The 22,961-nt window shown below is 43.4% G+C and overlaps 1 protein-coding gene across 4 annotated transcripts in view; it reads left to right on the top strand.

Moving 5' to 3' along the window:
• Window positions 1-22,961, top strand: part of TMEM94 (transmembrane protein 94) — a 168,538-nt gene that overhangs the window by 5,037 nt on the left and 140,540 nt on the right. For all 4 annotated transcript variants that reach the window (XM_082271725.1, XM_082271724.1, XM_082271723.1 and 1 more), the window contains exons 2-4: window positions 10,331-10,405; window positions 10,503-10,616; window positions 18,158-18,282. In XM_082271725.1, the coding sequence (XP_082127851.1) occupies window positions 10,382-10,405; window positions 10,503-10,616; window positions 18,158-18,282 (263 nt within the window). In that variant the 5' untranslated portion in view covers window positions 10,331-10,381. The remainder of the gene's footprint in view (window positions 1-10,330; window positions 10,406-10,502; window positions 10,617-18,157; window positions 18,283-22,961) is intronic.

Below are 22,961 nucleotides of genomic sequence, written 5' to 3'. Positions count from 1 at the left end.
ATCCACTCACACTGTATGTACTGATCAGATCAGTGCTGTCAGGATCCACCCACACTGTATGTACTGATCAGATCAGTGCTGTCAGGATCCACTCACACTGTATGTACTGATCAGATCAGTGCTGTCAGGATCCACTCACACTGTATGTACTGATCAGATCAGTGCTGTAAGGATCCACTCACACTGTATGTACTGATCAGACCAGTGCTGTCAGGATCCACTCACACTGTATATACTGACCAGACCAGTGCTGTCAGGATCCACTCACACTGTATATACTGACCAGACCAGTGCTGTCAGGATCCACTCACACTGTTTGTACTGATCAGATCAGTGTTGTCAGGATCCACTCACACTGTATGTACTGATCAGATCAGTGCTGTCAGGATCCACTCACACTGTATGTACTGATCAGATCAGTGCTGTCAGGATCCACTCACACTGTATATACTGACCAGACCAGTGCTGTCAGGATCTACTCACACTGTTTGTACTGACCAGATCAATGTTGTCAGGATCCACTCACACTGTATGTACTGATCAGATCAATGTTGTCAGGATCCACTCACACTGTATGTACTGATCAGATCCATGATTGTCAGGATCCACAGTACATAACTGTCACATCTACAGAAGCTTCTTCTTCTGTTGAAAAACAACAGCCTTACAGACCAGATCACCAGGTTAAAATAAAGGAAAAAAAGCTTAAAAGTAATTGAATGTAGGCACCACATCTACAGTCAGGTCCATAAATATTGGATTTGAAATGAAACAAACAAGATGTGCTTTAACTGCAGACTTTCAGCTTTAATTTGAAGGTATTTACATCCAAATCAGGTGAAAGGTGTAGGAATTACAACAGTTTGTATATGTGCCTCCCTCTTTTTAGCCCCGGTTCACACTACTGCGTGTGCGGGGTTCGCATGTAATGTCGGAGCGCACTGCTCCGACATGACATGCGATCAGCTGTGCGGTGCGAGTTTAGCCATACAGTTTGTATGGCTAAATTCGCATCGCACCCGCAGCAAACACGCACAGGAGGCATTTGTTGCAGCCGCATCAGGATCGGATCGCACAGCGGTTCACACTTGTGCGATCCGATCCTGTGCGAACTGCACGATCGCACTGCGATATGCGATCAAACTGGGGGTGTCGTTAAGATTACATTGACACCCCCAGCGAATCGCATATGGCAGTGTGAACTGCCGGGGGTGCGTGTGCGATGCGGGAACAGGCTGCGAATTCGCAGCCTTCCCGCATCGCATAAGTGTGAACCGAGCCTTAAGGGACCAAAAGTAATGGGACAGATTAACAATCATAAATCAAACTTTAACTTTTTAATACTTGGTTGCAAATCCTTTGCAGTCAATTACAGCCTGAAGTCTGGAACGCATAGACATCACCAGACGCTGGGTTTCATCCCTGGTGATGCTCTGCCAGGCCTCTACTGCAACTGTCTTCAGTTCCTGCTTGTTCTTGGGGCATTTTCCCTTCAGTTTTGTCTTCAGCAAGTGAAATGCATGCTCAATAGGATTCAGGTCAGGTGATTGACTTGGCCATTGCATAACATTCCACTTCTTTCCCTTAAAAAACTCTTTGGTTGCTTTCGCAGTATGCTTCGGGTCATTGTCCATCTGCACTAGGGCTGAACGATAGTCGATGTGATATCGACTATCGTGCTGTGGGTGTGGACGATTGTCACATCGCAGAAGATAACGATGTAAGACATAGGCATTAGGCAGGGAGAAGGGATGACTCACAGTCTTTGTAGCAGAACACAGCTGAGTCTGCCTGCCAGCAGCTAGCCTAGTTCTCCAGCTGATGGTAATATGATCCTAGAGTGAGGAGCTCAGCTCCTCCCTGTAACCAATCAGCGGCTCCCAGCACACCGACACTGAAGAACTGGATACAAACTTGTACATTTGTAACAGTTCAGACCAGTGAAGAGTCAGTTCACTGAGTAGTTCAGTACACCATGGACGGATGTCATGTCAGGCTGTGTTCTTCTACCTCCTGCCACCACTGTGCCTAATCCACACTGACTGTCACTGTCAATCCCTACAATAACATTAACCCTGGCCTGCCCTGGCTGTATGGTGCAATCTGCAATTACAATCAGAAGAAGGCTGCCCTGCTGCAATACTTCCATGATTTCCTCTCAATATTGCAATATATATCGTTGGAAAAAAAAATATTGCAATGTACTTTTTTTCCAATATCGTGCAGCCCTAATCTGCACTGTGAAGCGCCGTCCAATGAGTTCTGAAGCATTTGGCTGAATATGAGCAGATAATATTCCCGAAACACTTCAGAATTCATCCTGCTGCTTTTGTCAGCAGTCACATCATCAATAAATACAAGAGAACCAGTTCCATTGGCAGCCATACATGCCCATGCCATGACACTACCACCACCATGCTTCACTGATGAGGTGGTATGCTTTGGATCATGAGCAGTTCCTTTCCTTCTCCATACTCTTCTCTTCCCATCACTCTGGTACAAGTTGATCTTGGTCTCATCTGTCCATAGGATGTTGTTCCAGAACTGTGAAGGCTTTTTTAGATGTTGTTTGGCAAACTCTAATCTGGCCTTCCTGTTTTTTGAGGCTCACCAGTGGTTTACATCTTGTGGTGAACCCTCTGTATTCACTCTGGTGAAGTCTTCTCTTGATTGTTGACTTTGACACACATACACCTACCTCCTGGAGAGTGTTCTTGATCTGGCCAACTGTTGTGAAGGGTGTTTTCTTCACCAGGGAAAGAATTCTTCGGTCATCCACCACAGTTGTTTTCCATGGTCTTCCGGGTCTTTTGGTGTTGCTGAGCTCACCTGTGCGTTCTTTCTTTTTAAGGATGTTCCAAACAGTTGATTTGGCCACACCTAATGTTTTTTCTATCTCTCTGATGGGTTTGTTTTGTTTTTTCAGGCTAATGATGGCTTGCTTCACTGATAGTGACAGCTCTTTGGATCTCATATTGAGAGTTGACAGCAGCAGATTCCAAATGCAAATAGCACACTTGAAATGAACTCTGGACCTTTTATCTGCTCCTTGTAAATGGGATAATGAGGGAATAACACACACCTGGCAATGGAACAGCTGAGCAGCCAATTGTCCCATTACTTTTGGTCCCTTAAAAAGTGTGAGGCACATATACAAACTGTTGTATTTCCTACACCTTTCACCTGATTTGGATGTAAATACCCTCAAATTAAAGCTGGAAGTCTGTAGTTAAATCACACCTTGTTTGTATCATTTCAAATCCATTGTGGTGGTGTATAGATACAAAAGGATTAGAATTGTGTTGATGTCCCAATATTTATGGACCTGACTGTATGAATTCATGGGCTACAATTGAATACATTTTTATTTTTTTAATACTACTTTAAAATGTAACTTGCCAATGTTGGCCTCGGTTTGATCTGCAACTGCCATGGTCTTGCACATGTGATCAGTTATGACGCCAGCCATTTGATGGTTTGACAGTTTAGTAAAGAACAAATCCAATGGGACAAGAACATGTCAGGAATGTAACTTTTTTTTTTTTTTCTCAAACTAAAGTGGAATTAAACCTATCAATTTAATAGTTTAACCACTTAAGCCCCGAAGGATTTGGCTGCTCAAAGACCAGGGCCTATTTTGCGATTCGGCACTGCGTGACTTTAATGGACAATTGAGCGGTTGTGCAACGCCGTACCCAAATGAAATTGATGTCCTTTTTTTCCCACAAACAGAGCTTTCTTTTGGTGGTATTTGATCACCTGTGCGATTTTTATTTTTTGCGCTATAAACAAAAAAAGAGCGACAATTCTGAAAAAATAACAATATTTTTCACTTTTTTTATATGAAATTCCCCCCAAAAATGTAAAAATCAAAATTTTTTTAACATTTTAGGCCAATTTGTTTTCTGCTACATATTTTTGGTAAAAAAAAAAAATCGCAATAAGCGTATTTTGATTGGTTTGCACAAAAGTTATTGCGTTTACTAACTAAGGGAAAGATTTATGTAATTTTTGTTGTTTTTTTTTAAACTAGTAATGGTGGCGATCTTCGATTTTTTTTTTTTTTGTTTTTGCGGAACTGCGACATTGCGGTGGACAGATCGGACCCCTGACTGACATTTTTGACACTTTTGGGGGTACCAGTGACATTACTACAGTAATCAGTGCTATACATATGCACTGTTACTGTAAAAATGACATTGGCAGGGAAGGGGTTAACTTTATTAGTGATCAAGGGTTTTAGTGTGTCCCCAGGGGCGTGATTCTAACTGTAAAGCGGCGTGGCTTGTGATTTAACCACATAGCAGGATCGTATGATCTCTGCTGTTACACCAGGGAGAATGACAGGCGGCTTTGTTTACATCAGACGTCTGCCTTTCTCCCTCTCCAGCGGGAGATCGTGAGTGGCCAGCGGGCATCGGAGCTGCCGGTCACTCGCGCGGGGATGCCCGTGAACGAGCGGGGGCGGGAGCGCGCCTCCGGCGGTGCGCGCTCACCCCCTATAGGCTCCTGGGCGAGCGACGTAGTACTACTTCGGTTTGCCCAGGAGAGGCTGACTGCCGCAGTAAATATATACTGTGGGCGGTCGGCAAGTGGTTTAAAAAAAAAAAATTAAATTCCCAGCATGTTCAGAATGTACCTCTCACATTGGTTTTGCTCTCTACCAAACTGTCAAACCATAAAATGGTTGGTGTCATAACTGATCAAATGTGCTGCACCATGGTAGTTGAAGATCAAACAGAGGCCAAGATGGCAGATTTCTTGGTTGACTAATACAGGGCACTTTTACCCCCTTCCTGCTCAGACCAATTTTCAGCTTTCAGCGCTATCACACTTTGAATGACAAGTACTCAGTCATGCAACACTGTACCCATATAACATTTTTATCAGTTTTCCACACAAATAGAGCTTTCTTTTGGTGGTATTTAATCACCAATGGGTTTTTTATTTTTTGCTAAACAGTTAAAAAAAGACCGAAAATTTTGAAGGAAAAAAAAATGTCATAGTTTGTTATAAAAATGTGCAAACAGGTAGTTTTTCTCCTTATCTAATTGATGCTGGTGAGGCTGCGCGGATGGGCGCCGATGAGGCTGCGCGGATGGGCGCCGATGAGGCTGCGCGGATGGGCGCCGATGAGGCTGCGCGGATGGGCGCCGATGGGGCTGCGCGGATGGGCGCCGATGGGGCTGCGCGGATGGGCGCCGATGAGGCTGCGCTGATGGACGCCGATGAGGCTGCACTGATGGGGCTGCGCGGATTGGTGCCGATGGGGCTGCGCAGATGGGCGCCAATGGGGCTGCGCGGATTGGTGCCGATGGGGCTGCGCGGATTGGTGCCGATGGGGCTGCGCGGATTGGTGCCGATGGGGCTGCGCGGATTGGTGCCGATGGGGCTGCGCGGATGGGGCTGTGCTGTCGGGCGCGGATGGGGCTGTGCTGTCGGGCGCAGATGGGGCTGCGCTGTCGGGCGCGGATGGGGCTGCGCTGTCGGGCGCGGATGGGGCTGCGCTGACGGGCGCTGATGGGGATTCGCTTATGGGGCTGCACTGAGGGGCGCTGATGGGGCTGCACTAAGGGGCGCCAATGGGGCGGCAATGATGGGACGAAACTGATGGGCTCTGATAGGTGACACTGTTGAGGAAGCACTAGTGGGCACTGATTGGCAGCACTGTTGGGGCTCACTGATAATCAGTGCCCTGATTATGCCCTGATTATCAGTGTAGATGTCGGACTGATGCTGCATCCACCCAGCTAATTATGATTTTGAAAACAAAAAACCTGAACTTCGCTTTTAAATTAGGTATTTGCAATGTATTTAGCTGGCTTAGTGAGGGTTAATTTTTCAGCAAGGCTTTGTCTTTCTCACAATTGCCTGCTTGCTTGCATGCTTATGTTCTAAAGTAGAGTGTGTCAGTTCAGACATGTAAATGGTTTTATTGTGCTCTGGATTTGGATGATGACAGCTGGATATTTAAAGATTGTTATGCCTTGTTTCCCTCTTTCCCTTGCTTCAGCTTCTTATGTAATTTCCATCCTCGACCATCTGTTGCTTTGTCCCAGAAGTAAATCTCCTCTGCTGTCTTACTGTCATTGAACCTTCTTGGCTCTGTCAGTGAGCAGGAGCTGCCTTTTGTAGCTTAGCTATTTACTATGTGCTGATGTCATAGGAGACAAAGCTGACCTGTGACCAATGTCTGGTTCACCTTCAATCATTGACATTTTATTTGGACAAGTCTTTTGGCCTATAACCGGATGCCTATTTTTGGGGATCTTTATTCTAAACCACATGTTTGGTTGTGTAAAGGACAAACATTACTACTTCAGACCCCATTCATATGATGGTACACAATGCCAGGCATTTGTGCATTTTTAGGCTGTATGCATAGAGATGTCTGTGCAATAGCGTGGGCTGCCCTGCGCTTGACAATCGCAGCTAAGTAGCTCATGTACCTTTTTCAGCTTTGTGCATTTTTTTTAACCATGCATTCTGCCACATTTCTACTTGTGTTTGGGATGCCATAAACAATGAATGCCACCATAAGTGTGACAAAAGTTTTTGTGTGTTTTATAAGTGTTTAAAGCGGAGTTCCACCCTAAAAACTATCTTTGCACCGTCCGCTAGCTTAGATGAATTGGATAATTAAACATTTTTTTTGTTTCACTTACCTTGTTTTTAAAGAAAATATACTTACCTTTCTTCCTCTTCCTCCCTCTACGGCCGCGGCCCCCCGACGTCACTTCCTCCTTGCATTGACTCCTGGGAGATGAGGCTCATCGATCCCAGGAGTCAATGCGCCTGCACCGGTGTCACACGTCAGTTCCAGTGCAGGCGCGTCATTCCCTGCTGAACAGCTTCTGGGCAGAAGCTGTACAGGGATGACCTGCCTGCCCCAGAAGTGACGTGCACGGCATTCTGGGACTCCAACGTCACCGAAGAGGACATGAAGAGGGACGCTCCGGCTTCAGCTGCCCACACCTGAGATGGCTGAGCTGGACAAGACATTTTCAAGGTAAGTATTTCTTCTTACAGGTAAGCTAAACAGGGGACAGTTCAGAGGCTATAGTTGCTTAAATGCACTAGCCCTGACTGTCCCGGGGGTATTTTTAGCTTAACATTTTTTTAGCCCGGAACTCCGCTTTAAAAGAGAAGTTTGGAATTTTTTTTTCCTTTTATCTAGATGAATGCTGCATTTGTCCCCCTTCAGCTCAAAGACTGAGAACCGAGTGATCAAACACGGGTCGATCGGTAGGTTCTCAGTGCCTCGTGAGCAGAGAATTGGTGACTGTCAGTCGCCGCTGTCTGCTTTGACCCCCTCACTCCAGTGAAGGCTACATGGCATTTTTCAGGGTGGATTTTCTGATGGTGACAACAGTGAAACATGCCTGTGCAATTACTCATGGTCTCTGTTGGTAGCCTGAGTGACAAATCAGGAAGGCATTGAGAGACGGAGCAATGTCCCCATATACCAGGAAGTGCCGGAACAAGGACCTTTATTGCAGAATCACCAAGTATCATTGTAATAAAGGCTGCTGAAATTAAAGTATTGAAAACCACTTATGAAATGACATGTTGTATGAGAGTTTGGAGATTGGGTTTACATATACTTTAGCATATGAATAATAACCACTTGCCCTACAATCTCATACATATATGTATGTGTGTGTGTGTGTGTGTGTTCAAGTGGTTATACAGGGGCCGTGGCTGCAGCTGTCAGCATATAAAATTTTACAGCCAGCGATTCCCCACATCTTTAAAAGGGATCCAAGCTGCTGATTAGCCGCTGGATCTCTTTTACAAGCAGCGGGAGGGATCATCCTGCCTTACTGACGGGACTCGGCAGCCAGCTCCCTAATGTTTGTGTATTGAAGTGAGACAAGCCCACACAGCTATATGTGCAATCCCATGTGAGTGCAAGTATTGTTTTTTTTACCTAATAAAACTTTATATAAACGGAGAGCACTAGATTTCCACCGCTTCTGTTTATAAGTACACCTGGCGATTTTATGAGTGATCCGAGGTGAAAATTTGCCCAGTCCATCAAGAGGTTCCAAGGAGTGTTGCCTGTATAGTGGAGTGACCTTTGCCCCTCAGGGGAACTGCTTACTCAGACCTGGTGGTAAAACATGGGTCTAACTCTAAGGTGAGAGGCCATCTTTTAGATGGTGGTGGAAGCACTAAGCACTTTCAAGCACCCTCTTCAGCTGTCAGCATAACTCCGATTTTAAAATTTACAGCCAGCGATTACCCACATCTTTAAAAGGGACCCAAGCAGCTGATTAGCCGTTGGATCTCTTTTACAAGCAGCCGGAGGGGTCATCCTGCCACCTGCCGGTGCCTCTTTTGGCTCTCCTGTGTGATCAGGAAGCCCAGCATTCGATCCGGCAGTTCTGCAAGCTAATCATAGAGCTGATCGGAGACCACAAGGTCTCCGATCATCTCTATGGTCTAGGCGACTGAAAGCGACAAGCTTTTGTCACTTCCGGTTGGGGCAGGTGTAAACAGATTTTTAAAGCATGAGATCAATAGGTTTTTTTTTTTTTTTTAGATCATGCTTTCAAGAGTAGAGGAGAGATCTGGGGTCTCTTAATAGACCCCAGGTATCTTCTTAAAGATTACCTGTCACTGCCTATTGCTCTCACAAGGAATGTTTACATTTCTTGTAATAACAATAAGGCCTCTTTCACACGGCTCCGCTGTTGCCAGAAGGTTTGCTGTGTCTCCCAGCACAGTCTCAGGACCATGGAGGAGATTCCAGGAGACAGGCAGTTACTCTAGGGGAGCTGGGCAGGTCTGCAGAAGGTCCCTAACCCATCAGCAGGACTGATATCTGCTCCTTTGTGCAAGGAGGAACAGGATGAGCACTGCCAGAGACCTACAAAATGACATCCAGCAGACCACTGGTGTGAATGTCTCTGAACAAACAATCAAAAACAGACTTCATGGGGGTGGCCCGAGGGCCCAACATCCTCTACTGGGCCCTGTGCTCACTGCCCAGCACTGTAGAGCTTAATTGGCATTTGCCATTGAACACCAGAATTGGCAGGTCAGCCACTGGCACCCTGTGCTTTTCACAGATGAGAGCAGGTTCACCCTAAGCACATGTGACAGACATGAAAGGGTCTAGAGAAGCCGTGGAGAATGTTATGCTACCTGTAACATCGTTTAATATGACCAGTTTGGTGGTGGGTCAGTGATGGTCTATGGAGACATATCCATGGAGGGACACACAGACCTCTACAGGGCTAGACAATGGCACCCTGACTGCCATTAAATATAGGGAAGAAATCCTTGGACCCATTGTCAGACCCTACGCTGGTGCAGTGGGTCCTGCTGGTGCAGGAGAATGCCCGGCCTCATGTGGTGAGAGTATGCAGCCAGTTCCTGGAGAATGTAGGAATTGATAACATTGAATGGCCTCAACACTTGCCTGAACTAAATCCAATAGAACACCTCAGGGACATTATGTTTTGCTCCATCCAATGCTACCAGGTTGCACCTCAGTCTGTTCAGGAGCTCAGTGATGCCCTGGTCCAGATCTGGGAGGAAATACCCCAGGACACCATCCATCGTCTCATTAGGAGCATATCCCGGCGTTGTCAGACATGCAATACAAACACGTGGGGGCCATACAAACTACTGAGTACCATTTTGAGTTGCTGCAATGAAATTTCAGCAAAATGGACTAGCCTGATGCATCATTTTTTTACTTTGATTTCTTTTTTGGGGGGGGGGGGGGGGGCTTTGAATTCTGTAGGTTGATCATTTTCATTTACATCAAACAATGTGACATCCTTTCATTCCTAACACATTACCCAGTCCATACCAGTATAGATATCCAGCATGATATTTTTCCCCATTGAGATCTGATGTGTTTTCTAAGTGTTCCTTATGTTTTTTTGAGCAGTTTATATTACATAAATATATTGTTTTGGGGTTCTAAGCCATTTTCTAGCAAAATAATACAGACTTTTACCAAAGTGTCAGAAAAGGCCTGTTCTTCAAGTGGTTCAACAACTAATTTTTTTTTTCTTGTTCAATAGTTTTTATTGAGTTTGCAGAGAACTTACAGAGTAACAGCAGATATGCATAGTGGTGTAAGAAGTACTGTACAGAGGTCTGCGTTAGCCATTAAAAGTGCAAATTTTTAGACCAATTAGCAGATATTTTGTTGAAATAGAGATCTGTGTGTTATTAGCCTATTGCTATGTCTGGCATAATGGATACATTGTACTATTACTAGAACAGGATTCTAGAATGACATTGCATGATAAGACCTGGATGCAGTTAATTCTGTTATTTTCTTACTTGTTTCATATGTTGCTATTTGTAGGTGGTGACAACACAGAAGCCTGTACATGAGTGCTCTCAAGGGTTTGGAGCCATGGAGCCCAGCGAGAAGAGCCAGGTTAATTGTGCTTGTGTATCGTGGTTTAATTATTAGCACTGTATGGTCTACTCAGCCCGGAAACAACATTTTGCTTTTTTGTTTTTTGTTTTTTTAGGATGGTCATAGGCCATGTCTGGGACTCTCCACTCGCCAAGCTTTGTCACATCTTCAGGAGCAACTGTTATCCACACTGAGTTCCTACCAGAAAAATAGAACAACTTTTTGGAAAGTAAGTCTTTGTGCATTCTGTGCATGCAGGATGTGGAGCTCTAGGCAAAGATTATTATGAAGGCTGAGTCCACCTTTAAAGGAAATGCTCATTTGGCTGTACTTCTCCTGTGGGTCACAGGAGTGCAGTTAGTTTATTCTGTTCTTCACAAGAGTGTAGCTTGTTCCATTTTTCAGCAGACAGCAGGCTGAAGCCTGCTGTTGGTTGACGTCACCGAGCCACTGAGAGGCTGAGCCGCCCACTTCAGCCCCCTCCACAGCCCAGCGCTCAAGTGAGCGCAGGGTTTAGAGCAGAGAGCAGCTGGCTGACAGTCACCAGCTCTCAGCTCTGTTCTGCACAAGAGTGCAGCTTGTTCAATCTTTAGCAGACAGCAAGCTGAAGCCTGCTGTTGGTTGACGTCACCGAGCCACTGAGAGGCTGAGCCGCCCGCTCCAGCCCCCTCCACAGCCCAGCGCTCAAGTGAGCGCAGGGTTTAGAGCAGAGAGCAGCTGGCTGACAGTCACCAGCTCTCAGCTCTGTTCTGCACAAGAGTGCAGCTTGTTCAATCTTTATCAGACAGCGAGCTGAAGCCTGCTGTTGGTTGAGGTCACCGAGCCACTGAGAGGCTGAGCCACCCGCTACAGCCCCCTCCACAGCCCAGCACTCAAGTGAGCGCAGGGTTTAGAGCAGAGAGCAGCTAACTGACAGTCACCAGCTCTGCTCAGGGAGGTATGAGAACCGAGCGATCAGCGGTGTTTATTTACTCAATTCTCAGTGTTAGAGCTGGCCGGGGGAAAGATGCAGCATTTAGCCGATGCTGCATCCACCTAGGTAAGTATGAATCTGAAAAAAACCAAACCTCATACTTCTCTTTTAAGGCTCCATTCGCCCTTGTATGACTATAAAATGGTGCAACTTTGGTGCAACTCTGATGCATCTTTGATGAAACTTTGGATGGGTGCGACTTGGATGTGACTACTTGTTTCTCTGCAAAGTTTAACCCACTGTTGCATGTAAAATATTCAGTTACAACTTTCATGCATCAAAAAATCTAAATCGGTGCAGCGCTAGTTATACATCACCCTTATAACTACCAATAATAAATGCACAAATAAAAGTCCCAAATGTGCAAAAAAAAACAGTCTCTTAGGGTTTATTATGTATATGTACTCCTATTCTCGCATTAATTATTCACAAGGTGTACCCACACCTTATATATATAAATGACCGACATGACATGTAAGGTCAAGCAGCGCGTATTAGATCCTTTTTTTTTTTCCCAGTAAGGTATACCTCTTATACCCTCCTCTCGGCCACAGCATCCAAGAAAAATACAAATACTACATACTGTTAAAAAACTTTTTTAAAATCTGTAATAACCTCCCTGAGCACCCTCCTCACATAGATCCATAATACATCAGGTTAAAGTGGAGTTTCGGCCTATTTTGCAACTTTAGTGATTCCTGGAGTGCTCGCTATGCTGATCAACAATTGGGCATTTTCAATTTTTTTCGGGGGTCCCTTACCTTATTTTCAGGGCATTTTTGATTGTACTTCCTCCTTCTCCCCCCTCTGTGGCCACAGCCACCGACATTTCCGCCTTTGCATTGCATCCTGGGAGCTGTTTGTCATCACTCCCAGGAGGCTGGAATCAGGAAGAACTCCCAGAACACTCCCTGGAATCAGGAAGAAGGACACAGCAGATTACACTGTGGCTTCAGATGCCAACATCCAAGATGGCCGCTCCCAGACAGCGTTTTTAAAAGTAAGATTTTGACTAAAATCCAATACTGTACACTTTGTAAGTATGAGAATAGCGGTTCTGTAAAGGGCGATAGATTAGTATTATAGAGGTATTTTTAGTTAAAAAAGGTATTTGAGGCCGGAACTCCACTTTAAGCACAGAAGTACAAAGCCATAAATATCAGTAGATGTGTGTACAAAAGGCAGGTATGGATGCTGTATCCCAACACGTTTCGCAAACTATGCTTCCTCAGGGGATCAAAGGGTGAACTTATAAGGCCCCTTTAACACTTGTGCGACTTGTCCTGCGATTTGGGTACTGCAAAGTCGCATGACAAGTCCTTCTCCATGATTTCCAATGAGCAACGTTCATATCTGTCCGACTTCAAGTTGCAACGACATCAAAGTAGTCCCTGCACTACTGGTCTGACTTTGATGCGTTTTGAGGTCCATAGGCATAGGCATTACTTCAAGTCCAGTCAAAATCACGCGACTTATAGGTCGCACAAGTGTGAAAGGGGCCTAAGAGAAAAACACTGTAAGCATAACAATCTAAAATGACATAATATTCATACATACTTCAAACAAAAATAATAAACATGTCAATGCAAAACAAACAATGTCTTAAATGCTCACAAAGTGAACCATACAGATGAAGATGATACTCCTCCCCCTCCAGGAAAAGAAAGGGGGGAAGAGTAGGGAATACGCTGTTGGAGACACAGGGACAATGGCCCAAAGGTGAGACAGCCCAAATGGGGGCATAAGCTTGAGGTCTTGGCACCACATAGAGGCAACAATGGGGAGGGTATAAGCAACCCTTGGCCCCAATCATGGAAGTTTTAAACAGGCAAAAAATATGTAGATGTTGCTAAAAAACAGCGTTACCACAATTAGGCTGCCATAGAAAAAACAAGAACTATAAAAATCTACAGTTGATAAAGCCCACAGAAAAGAATCACGCTCCTTTAAAATAATTACATTTTGTTGCTTTGCAGCCTGAAATTAAGACAGACACCATTTTTGTTTTATCCAGCTGTGCAATTTATAACATTCAAATGAAAGATATAACACCAACATGTCAGAAAAAAAGAAGAAAAAATTTAAAAACAGAATCACTGAGTTGAAAAAGGATGACCCCCCTCATAAAAATGACTTGTAAATTCAATCAGATGTAGCTAATTACCTTCTCAATGGCACAGCCATTTTACATGTCGTGGAAATTAATAGGGCTTGGAGCATAGAAACCCAATCAGTGCGCTCAAGATTAATACGCACCAAACGACATTAAACCCTTGTACTGAAAAGTACAAACGTACAGCTCTTTTGTATAAGGTTATCCAAGCGCTCTGCAGCAAAGAAATGAACAGACATGCTTGCTGTAGTCAATTCAATGCCACCTGGAGGGTTCCCTGTGAATGACTGTCCCATCCAAGGCAGAGCAGGTTTATTTAAAGAGGTTGTAAACTCGTTTGAGTTTTTTTTTTTTTTTTTACACCCTGCAAAAGAAAGACATAATGAGCTAGTATGCATCGCATATTAGCTCATTATGCAATACTTACCTCAGAACGAGCCCCCGCCGTGCCGCTCACTCACCTCTATGACGGGCGACATGTCTAGTCGCCCGTCTTCCGGGATCGCGGCATCCGGCCATCTGATTGGCCGGAGCCGCGGTGACGTCACTCCCGCGCACGCGCGCTAGAGCCGACAGTCACGGCACGGGGCTCTGAAGGAACGGCACGATCGGCCGTTCCTTCAGAGCGCATGCGCCAGTGACGTCACTGGCTGCATGTAAGGTAAATATCTCCTAAACGGTGCATGTTTAGGAGATATTTACAGTACCTATAGGTAAGCCTTATCATAGGCTTGCCTATAGGTACAAGTTGTAGAGGAGGGTTTACTTCCTCTTTAACAAAAGGGGGTTACAGGGAGTGGCTTCAAAACCACCAATCACAGAACATGTATACATTCAAAAAGTACAATGGGCAGTGCTTATGTAAAAACACAGACATGTGCAGAAACGAGCAGAAATGGCTGCCATCTTATGGACTTGTCTGTGCTCATCCATAAACATGGACCCATTACCTGTTAGTGCATCTCAATAAATATGATTCATATATATATATATATATATATATATATATATAAACCAAATTTAATAGTGACCATTCTATTTGTTCCAGTTGATGAGGCTTTCTCTGCATAATATAATAGCAGCAGTGTTTCAGTCATACCGATCAAATATGACTAAAAGATGCCATCCATTAATCTTGGTAAAATTATATGAATTCCATATCACAAACATATCTCAGCAGTACAGGGCCCCGAATGGCGGGTATACATGTGTGTGATGGACTCTCTTTGCTACTAGTATTGTGCCATCTCATCTTAATGGAAGGTTTTCACTAACAAGTCTTTCCTGCAATGACAGTTAAAGCAATATTCGCTGTGAATAGCGATTACCGGTAAAACTGACACTGGGAGACAATATGACTATTTAACTAAAGAAATGTCCACAATCAAATTTTCCACAACATACAAAACACACAGAGGGCGCACCGACCTAGTGCATTACCCTGAGACAAATAATTTATTGTATAAAAACACGGTAAGTATTATTTACTGTGTTTTTATAGAATATATTTTTTGTCTCGGGATAATGCACTAGGTCGGTGCGCCCTCTGTGTGTTTTGTATAGTTGCAGTGTTAGACTTCCCCAAGTCTTTGAGGGCAGCAAGACCGTGGTTACCCATTTTTTTTAAAAGTAATGAAGATCTAAGCATATCCATCTGGAGGGGCCATTTTCATAAACACAGGAGGTATTGTGTGTGTGACTAATTCAATAAAGCCATTTTACTTTCAATTGTGATCAGCTGTAGTCCTTTTGATTAGCTCAGCATGAAAAGAGCTTTCCTGGAGCATTTCAGTATCTGATAGTGCAGCTGAAGCAAACAACTCTGGGTGGCAAGGCACTGTGAAAAGATCTGCAGGATAAAGTTGTGGACAGGCATAAGTCAGGAGATGGATATAAAAATAAATCAAAGGCTTTATCAGTGCTTAGAAGCACAGTGAAGTCTATTATTAGTGAAGTGGAAGGTATTTGGAGCAAAACAGACCCTCCCTCGATCAGCACTTCGCTCCAAACGGGATGAGCCAGAAGGAAACTGGTCAGAGAGGCTACAAAGAAGCCTACAGCAACTTTGAAGCAGTTGCAGGAATTTATGACGAAGAGTGGTCATGGTGTGCATGGGCCAGCAATTTCACAAATTCTCCACAAATGTGACTTGTGTGGGAGGGTTGCAGGGAAAAAGCCACTCCTCTATGGCAGTCACTACTGTGCTTTACTTGACGATTCTGAGGCCACATGGAAAAAAGTGTTCTAGTCAGATGATATTGCTGCGCTGAGTGAATAAACAATCGCTTGAAAGTGTCACTAAAAGATTAAATAATGTGACAAAAATTAAATGTGATGCTCATAAATCAATATGACTCACACACGTGATATTGAAAATCCCAATAACACAATATAAATGTGAATAAAAATGTATATAGTGACTTGATGTCAAATGACAAAGAAACAAAAATAAGGATGTGATACAAAAGTCCCAATACACAGTGCAATTTCAGTGACTAATGAATAAATCAATCTTCATCTGTGCATAAAGTGCTGCATGCTTCACTCAAAGTGCTCCAGTGTGGAATAGTGAGATTCGCAGCTCACCTCAAGTAAGTCAAAACAGGCATATAGATATACATCAACGGTCGCCTGGTAATCTCCTCTGCCTCCACTTCCAACCAGTCTCTCAGATATGGGATTGTAAATGATGGAAGATATAAAGAAGGAGATCTAATGCTCTCTGTATTTATTAGGGGGCTATTTATTGGTAATCGTAAAGTATTGCACTTACATTACTAGGCACTAAAGCCGTGCCAGCTCACAGCAGCATTCAGGACACTTCCTGGTACCTCCGGATCGGCGTAATGACGTGCAGGCTCCTCCCCCGGTCTATATGCCTGTTTTGACTTACTTGAGGTGAGCTGCGAATCTCACTATTCCACACTGGAGCACTTTGAGTGAAGCATGCAGCACTTTATGCACAGATGAAGATAGATTTATTCATTAGTCACTGAAATTGCACTGTGTATTGGGACTTTTGTATCACATCCTTATTTTTGTTTCTTTGTCATTTGACATCAAGTCACTATATACATTTTTATTCACATTTATATTGTGTTATTGGGATTTTCAATATCACGTGTGTATGAGTCATATTGATTTATGAGCATCACATTTAATTTTTGTCACATTATTTAATTTTTTAGTGACACTTTCAAGCGATTGTTTATTCACTCAGCGCAGCAATATTATTTATTGATTACTGTGGGTGTTTTGTGTCTGGCACTGATTGCTTGCAGCTTTGTGTGTTTTTTACTTTATCAATTGGGGATTGCGCTGATTACTTACTTTTATTATAGTCAGATGAGACTACAATTTAATTATTTGGCCGCCACACCAAACAATATATCTGGCAGAATTCCAATACATCTCACCGTCCAAATGTCACCATTCCTACAGTAAAGTATGGAGATGGTACTATCCTGTCGTGGGGATGTTTCTCTGCAGCAGGGATTGGGGCACTTGTCAGGATAGAAGGAAAAATGGATGGGTCAAAATACCATCAAATTCTTGAGAAAAACCTACTGCCCTCTGCCTAGAAAGTTGTCAATGGGAAGAAGGTTTACAGTACCTCCCAACATGACAATGACCCAAAATACACAGCAAACATGACCACACAGTGGTTGAAGGAGAAAAAGGTGACTGTCCTTGCATGGCCTAGTCAGAGCCCAGACTTAAACCCCGGTCACCATCAAATTTAACTTAACGTGTGCAATTCCGCAAAGGAGAGTGAGCAAATATTGCAAAGTCTAGATGTGCAAAGCTAGAGACATATCCCAACATACTACAAAGGCTGTAATTCAAGCAGGAGGTGGTTCAACAAAATACTGACATAAGGGGGGTGATCCTTTTTCCAACTCAGTGATTCTGTTTTTGAATTTTTTATTTTTTTTGTTATATGTTGGTGATAGATCTTTCACTTGGATATTGCACTGAGTAAATACAGCTGGATAAAACAAAAACTGTGATAGGGTGATTATTTTCTATACCCAACGTAAGATACAACATGCCTATTAATCAGAGACAAACCAAGGAACAGGACCGGTATTTAGAAGGAAATGTACATAGAATTACAAAAAGGACTTAAAACTGTCCTGATTATTACCAGGTGCTTTATTTGCCTCCAGTTGGAAAATCCATTTGATCTCCATATGGAGGCGGGTTTTATCAATCCCCTCCCGGAAGAACTCAACATCCAGAGCAAAGAATTTTGAATGCTTGTGTCAAAACCATGGTATAAGCCCACATGACAGCTAACTGATTTCATCATTTTACCATATTGGATCAGGGAAATGTGATCCTTAATGTACTTCCGTTTTAAAAATGTCTAGAGTTTAGATTTAATATTTGGCCTTTCACCATGGCAGTATGGCCGAATAAACCACATTGCAGGGCTTTAGGACGTCAGTTTGGGTTCAATATTGTGAAAAGCTACATTTCTATTGGCGTTCTTATTTATCTAAAATACTGTTCATGTACGTTATCATAATGCTCAGAAATGTAGCTAAAGCATGTCTTCTATTTGGCAATTAAGTTTTTGTATTGTATTGCATTTTCTTGTTTTTCCTATTCTAAAATAAGGTGCCCAGAATAAATACATGACTGTGCAAACAAGAAGATCACACAGTGTTTTTCTCTGCAGAATTGGAGATTAAGCTTTTTGTATCATGGAAACCGATCTTCTTGCTTCAATTGGCCAGGAGCTTTGCTAATGCTAATTGCAACACTGCTACTTCTCTGTTGTTATGGTAGCCAACCAGATGGAAGGTGAGCTTGGCAGTTCTTCATAAATGCTTCTACTTATGCTGTTTCATTCCACTTTAGAACACTGTTGGCTATAACTGTTGTTTTTATTTGAAATGTTCCCAAAATCATTCAACCATTATATTGCAAAAGTGTTTTGTAAATGCAGTTACTTAAAGTAGAACTAAAGCAAAACCTTTTTTTCCTAACTTTGGATAGGGTAAGGGAGGGTTATAACTAGTGATCGACCGATATAGTTTTTTTTTTAGTGCCAATACCGATACCGATATTTTGGACATCGGATATCGATATTGTCCGATATTTTTGGACATTTAAAAAAAAATGTATTTTTTTATTTTTCACAGGTACTCTGGTGGAGGGATCTGGGGAACTTAAAAGCATTCAAAACGCCAAGTTTGGCTGTTTTGAATGCTCGTATTTTTTTTAATTTGCCACTGAGTACCTGGAAGTGATGTCATGACATCACTTCCGGGTTTTTTACATGGAGAATCGATCAGAGCCGAATTCGGCTTTGATTGGGTCTTCTCTTCGTCAGCTGAGCAGGTAGGATGCCAGGGTCCCCCGGTGGGACGGGAGACCCGGGCGAGCCGCGAAAGGCGGCGGGAGGAGTCCCCTTCCGCTCCTTGTAATGACAGCCGAGCGGCTTCTCAGCCGCATTGGTTGTCATTACCAGACAGCCGTCAGTCGGCTATGGAGGCATCACTGGGGTGAGGGCTCTAGCGGCAGGCATCACTCCGGTACAGCACTTTCCCGAAATATCGGTAACCTCAGGGGCCGATTCCGATATAAAGTGCATATATTGGCATTGCAGATAATCGGTCAATCCCTAGTTATAACCCCTCTAATTTTTTTATTTTGCAATTTGTGTCACCTTTGGGGAGATTCTCCTTCACTCACTGTCCCATAGCCAAATTCCTCCGATGTGAGGGGATCCTTGGTTGTCACCAGGTTCTCCAGAACTAGTGTCCCTATTGGAATATTTCCCCTCTGTTATTATTCTGGTAAAAACCCCAATAAGAGCAGTACTTGTGCTTAGGTCTAAATGGATCAAAGCGCAGAAGTCCCAAAAAGTCTAATGGTACAGTCCATCATTTAAGGGGTTAAGTCTCTTGAGTTATGACACCACCTTGCTGCTCTCCTGATCAGCGGACACTGATTGCTGTGAAGATACAAAGGGAAAAAGGGAATACAGGCTCTGGTGCAAAACATTTTATAATATTTAAAAATACAGTAAACCCCCGCTCCATCGCGGTTCAGTTTTCGCGGTCCAGGTATATTGTGGTTTTTTTCTGTAATGTTATTTTACTATATAAATCATTGAAAATTAAATATTTTCTTTTATGCGTTTAAATGTGTTTCTATTGTTTTAAAAGTGTGTTTAAAGACCTTAAAATGCTTTTAAAAGTACAGTGACAGTAAAAAAAAAACATGCCTACAGTGTATTTTAATAGTGTTTTTCTATTTCGCGGATTTTCACTTTTCGCGGGAGGGTCCGGAACATAACCCCCGCAATGGAGGGGGGTTTACTGTATATAAAAATTCATACACTCACAAACTCAGAGGACCTAAAAAAGGAGGCCACGCCCTCTGAAACGCATTGTCCTGGTACCCACACATGTGCTCTGTCAATGTAGGCTGTTTGCCCTCCCAAGTCCCGTGACATGGAAGGCGGCTCAGCTTACCATATGGCTGGCAAAATTCCATAGTGTGAGAGTGGTCGGCGTGCAGCTTGTTGACGGCTGCACGCTGACAGGTAGAACTTGTCTCCTAGATGGCTCTGAGCTCACAGCAGGAAGCCTTACACTGAGAGATGCCATATTGTGGATGCCTTATTTAACCACTTAAGGATCAAGCCTATTTCCGACACATGTTGTTTACAAGTTAAAATCAGTATTTTTAGCTAGAAAATTACTTAGAACCCCCAAACATATATATATATATATATATATATATATATATATATAACAAAGACTCTGAAGAATAAAATGGCGGTCGTTGCAATATTTTTTGTCACGCAGTATTTGTGCAGTAGTCTTTCAAACGCAATTTTTTGGGGAAAAAATAAATTTCACTGCATTTAAAAAAATCTAAACAGTAAAGTTATCCCGATTTGTTTGTATATTGTGAAAGGTGATGTCATGCCAAGTAAATAGATACCTAACATGTTACATTTTAAAATTGCACACTAGTTGATTGGCGACAAACTACGGTACTTAGAAATCTCCATAGGCAATGCTTTAAAAATTTTTAACGATTACCAGTTTAGAGTTACAGCGTAGGTCTTTTTTTTTTCTTAAATTATTGCTCTGGCAATTGCGGCAATACCTCACGTGTGGTTTGAACACCGTTTTCATTTGCGGGCGCGACTTATGTATGCCTTTTCTTTCATGCGTAAGTTTACGGCGACGGGGGCGCTTAAAAATTTTTTTTCTATTTATTTTTATTTAATTTTTTATTTTTAGCACTGTTTTTAAAAATAAAAATTCTGATCACTTTTATTGCTGCCACAAGTAATGTAAAAATCCCTTGTGACACTAATAGGCAGTGACAGTACTTTTTATGTAGGGATCGGGGTCCAAAAGAACCCAGATCCCTTCACTGCACATAAAAGTATTCAAAATGCTGAAATCTGCATTTTTGAATACTGACAGTTTTTTAAATTTGGCGCCGTTAGCCGCTGAGTAAACTGGAAGTGGCATCATGATGCCGCTTCGGGGTTAATACATCAGAGACCCGATCAAAGCCAAATCCAGCTTTGTTCAGGACTGTAACCAGCTGGCAGACGTGTCGGTTGGTTGCTTGGGTCTCCGGGTGGGACGGGCCTCCCCTCCTGCGGCTCTGCCCGGGTCTCCTGTCCCACCCGGAGACCCAAGCGACCCAAGCAACCAACCGACACGTCTGCCAGCTGGTTGCCCCCGCTTACTGGAATAACAGCTGAGTGGCTCCGTAGTCTCACCGGGTGTTCTCTTCTGAAAGCCGACCGCTGGCTCTAAATAACGGTACCGGGTTGATGCCTGCAGCTGCAGACATCATCCCGGTACAACCAATTCCTCGAGCCGACGTACAGGTATGCCGATTCCCAGGAAGTGGTCAACTTTCATTTGTGAGTGTATGAATATTTATATATTTTTAAACATCATCATCAAGATATTGCTCCAGAGCCTGTGCGCTCTTTTTCTCTTTGTTGTTATTCTAGAGACAGTCCAAAATTTTGCTTTCACTCTTGCTGATAATGGTAGTCAGCACAGATAGTCCCTAATGGGGACACAGATCGCAATAAAATGATAAAAATAGCATTTAAAGTGGCAGTAAAGCTAGAAGATTTGTTACCTTAATGCAATATGCATTAGGATAAAAAACCTTCTGTGTTTCGCCCTCCCCCAGCGGCTGGCTATGAGGGCACTTGGGGAGAGGAGCCAGGAATGCTGGCAGGGGACCCAAGAAGAAGGTGGGGGGGGATCAGGGTTGCGCTGTGTAAAACCATTGCACAGAGCAGGTAAGTATGGCATGTTTGTTTTTAAAAACAATAAAAATTGTAGGTTTGCAATCACTTTAAAATATACATGTACTTTTAAAGTAAATGTAAACCCTAACTAAATGACATTCAGTTTTCTAAAGCACTGTATACCAATAGCATTTGAAATTTGTTGAATCAAAATACAAATTTTAGCTTTTTATACTAACCTTTCTTGCATACCTGCCCTGCTGATCTCATGCAACCTCTTGAAGCCAGTTCCTGTCTACATTCCTGATATCCAGGAATGGCTGTGTGGCATTTCTCAAGGCAGAATATTGCTAGTGTACTTAGGTCAGTGTTGTCGAACCTATGGCACGCATGCCACAACTGGCACGCAGCGCCCTCTGTGTGGGCACGCCAGCTATAATGGGAAGCTGCCGCCGCTTATGCCTGCGCTCTCTAATCCCCCCCCCCCCCCCAATAAGTTGGATTTGTGTCGTAGTTTGGGCACTCTGGCTCAAAAAGGTTTGCCATCACTGCCTTAGGTGATTGGCCTCTTCTCTCTACGGAGGTAAGCCTGCCTTCTTCTATGGTGTTTTTTTCTCTCTACTCCCGCTTTATTTATTTTTTTCCCAACATGATAACTCCTGGACCTCATCTGTTGGAAGATGTGAGGCTGTTTTTAACATTGCTTTGCACTTGATCCTGCAACTGATGCTCCCCTTGGCACATAGTGCTGCCTCATCCTTTCTTTCTGGAGAGAGATTTTCTGCTGCATTGTCAGAGTTCATGGGCAGAATTTCTGCCCTTGTTGAGGTCTTAGGCAACAAGCATCACAGCTGTGTCCCTTCAACCTCCCTTCCAGAATTGGCCTTGCAATTTGCCCTTGAGCCAGACACCGTGTAAGAGGGGAAGACGTTGGCTGAGGACTCAGAACAAAGTGATATGCCTGCTTCAGCCATTTCTCCTAAACTCAAAGAGTCTATTGCTACATTGTTTAGCAGTTGATCAGCCTGTGTTTCTGACCCAAAAATTTACCAGTTTGGGATCTTTAAAACTCCCTACACCAACTAAGACCTTTCCAGCCAATGCAAATTTTCTTAGGAAAAGGACTCTTCCCGTGGCAGATCCAGCCATCTCTTATCTTCACATGACCCTCTCTTCTCCTGTAAATAATAATCTGTTTTTAAAGACCCAGTGGATAAAAGATTGGAGGGCCTACTGA

Source organism: Pelophylax lessonae (genome assembly GCF_965119305.1).
Source record: "Pelophylax lessonae genome assembly, chromosome: 11".
Taxonomy (NCBI): Eukaryota; Metazoa; Chordata; class Amphibia; order Anura; family Ranidae; genus Pelophylax; species Pelophylax lessonae.
This window is presented reverse-complemented; position numbering and strand designations above follow the sequence as displayed.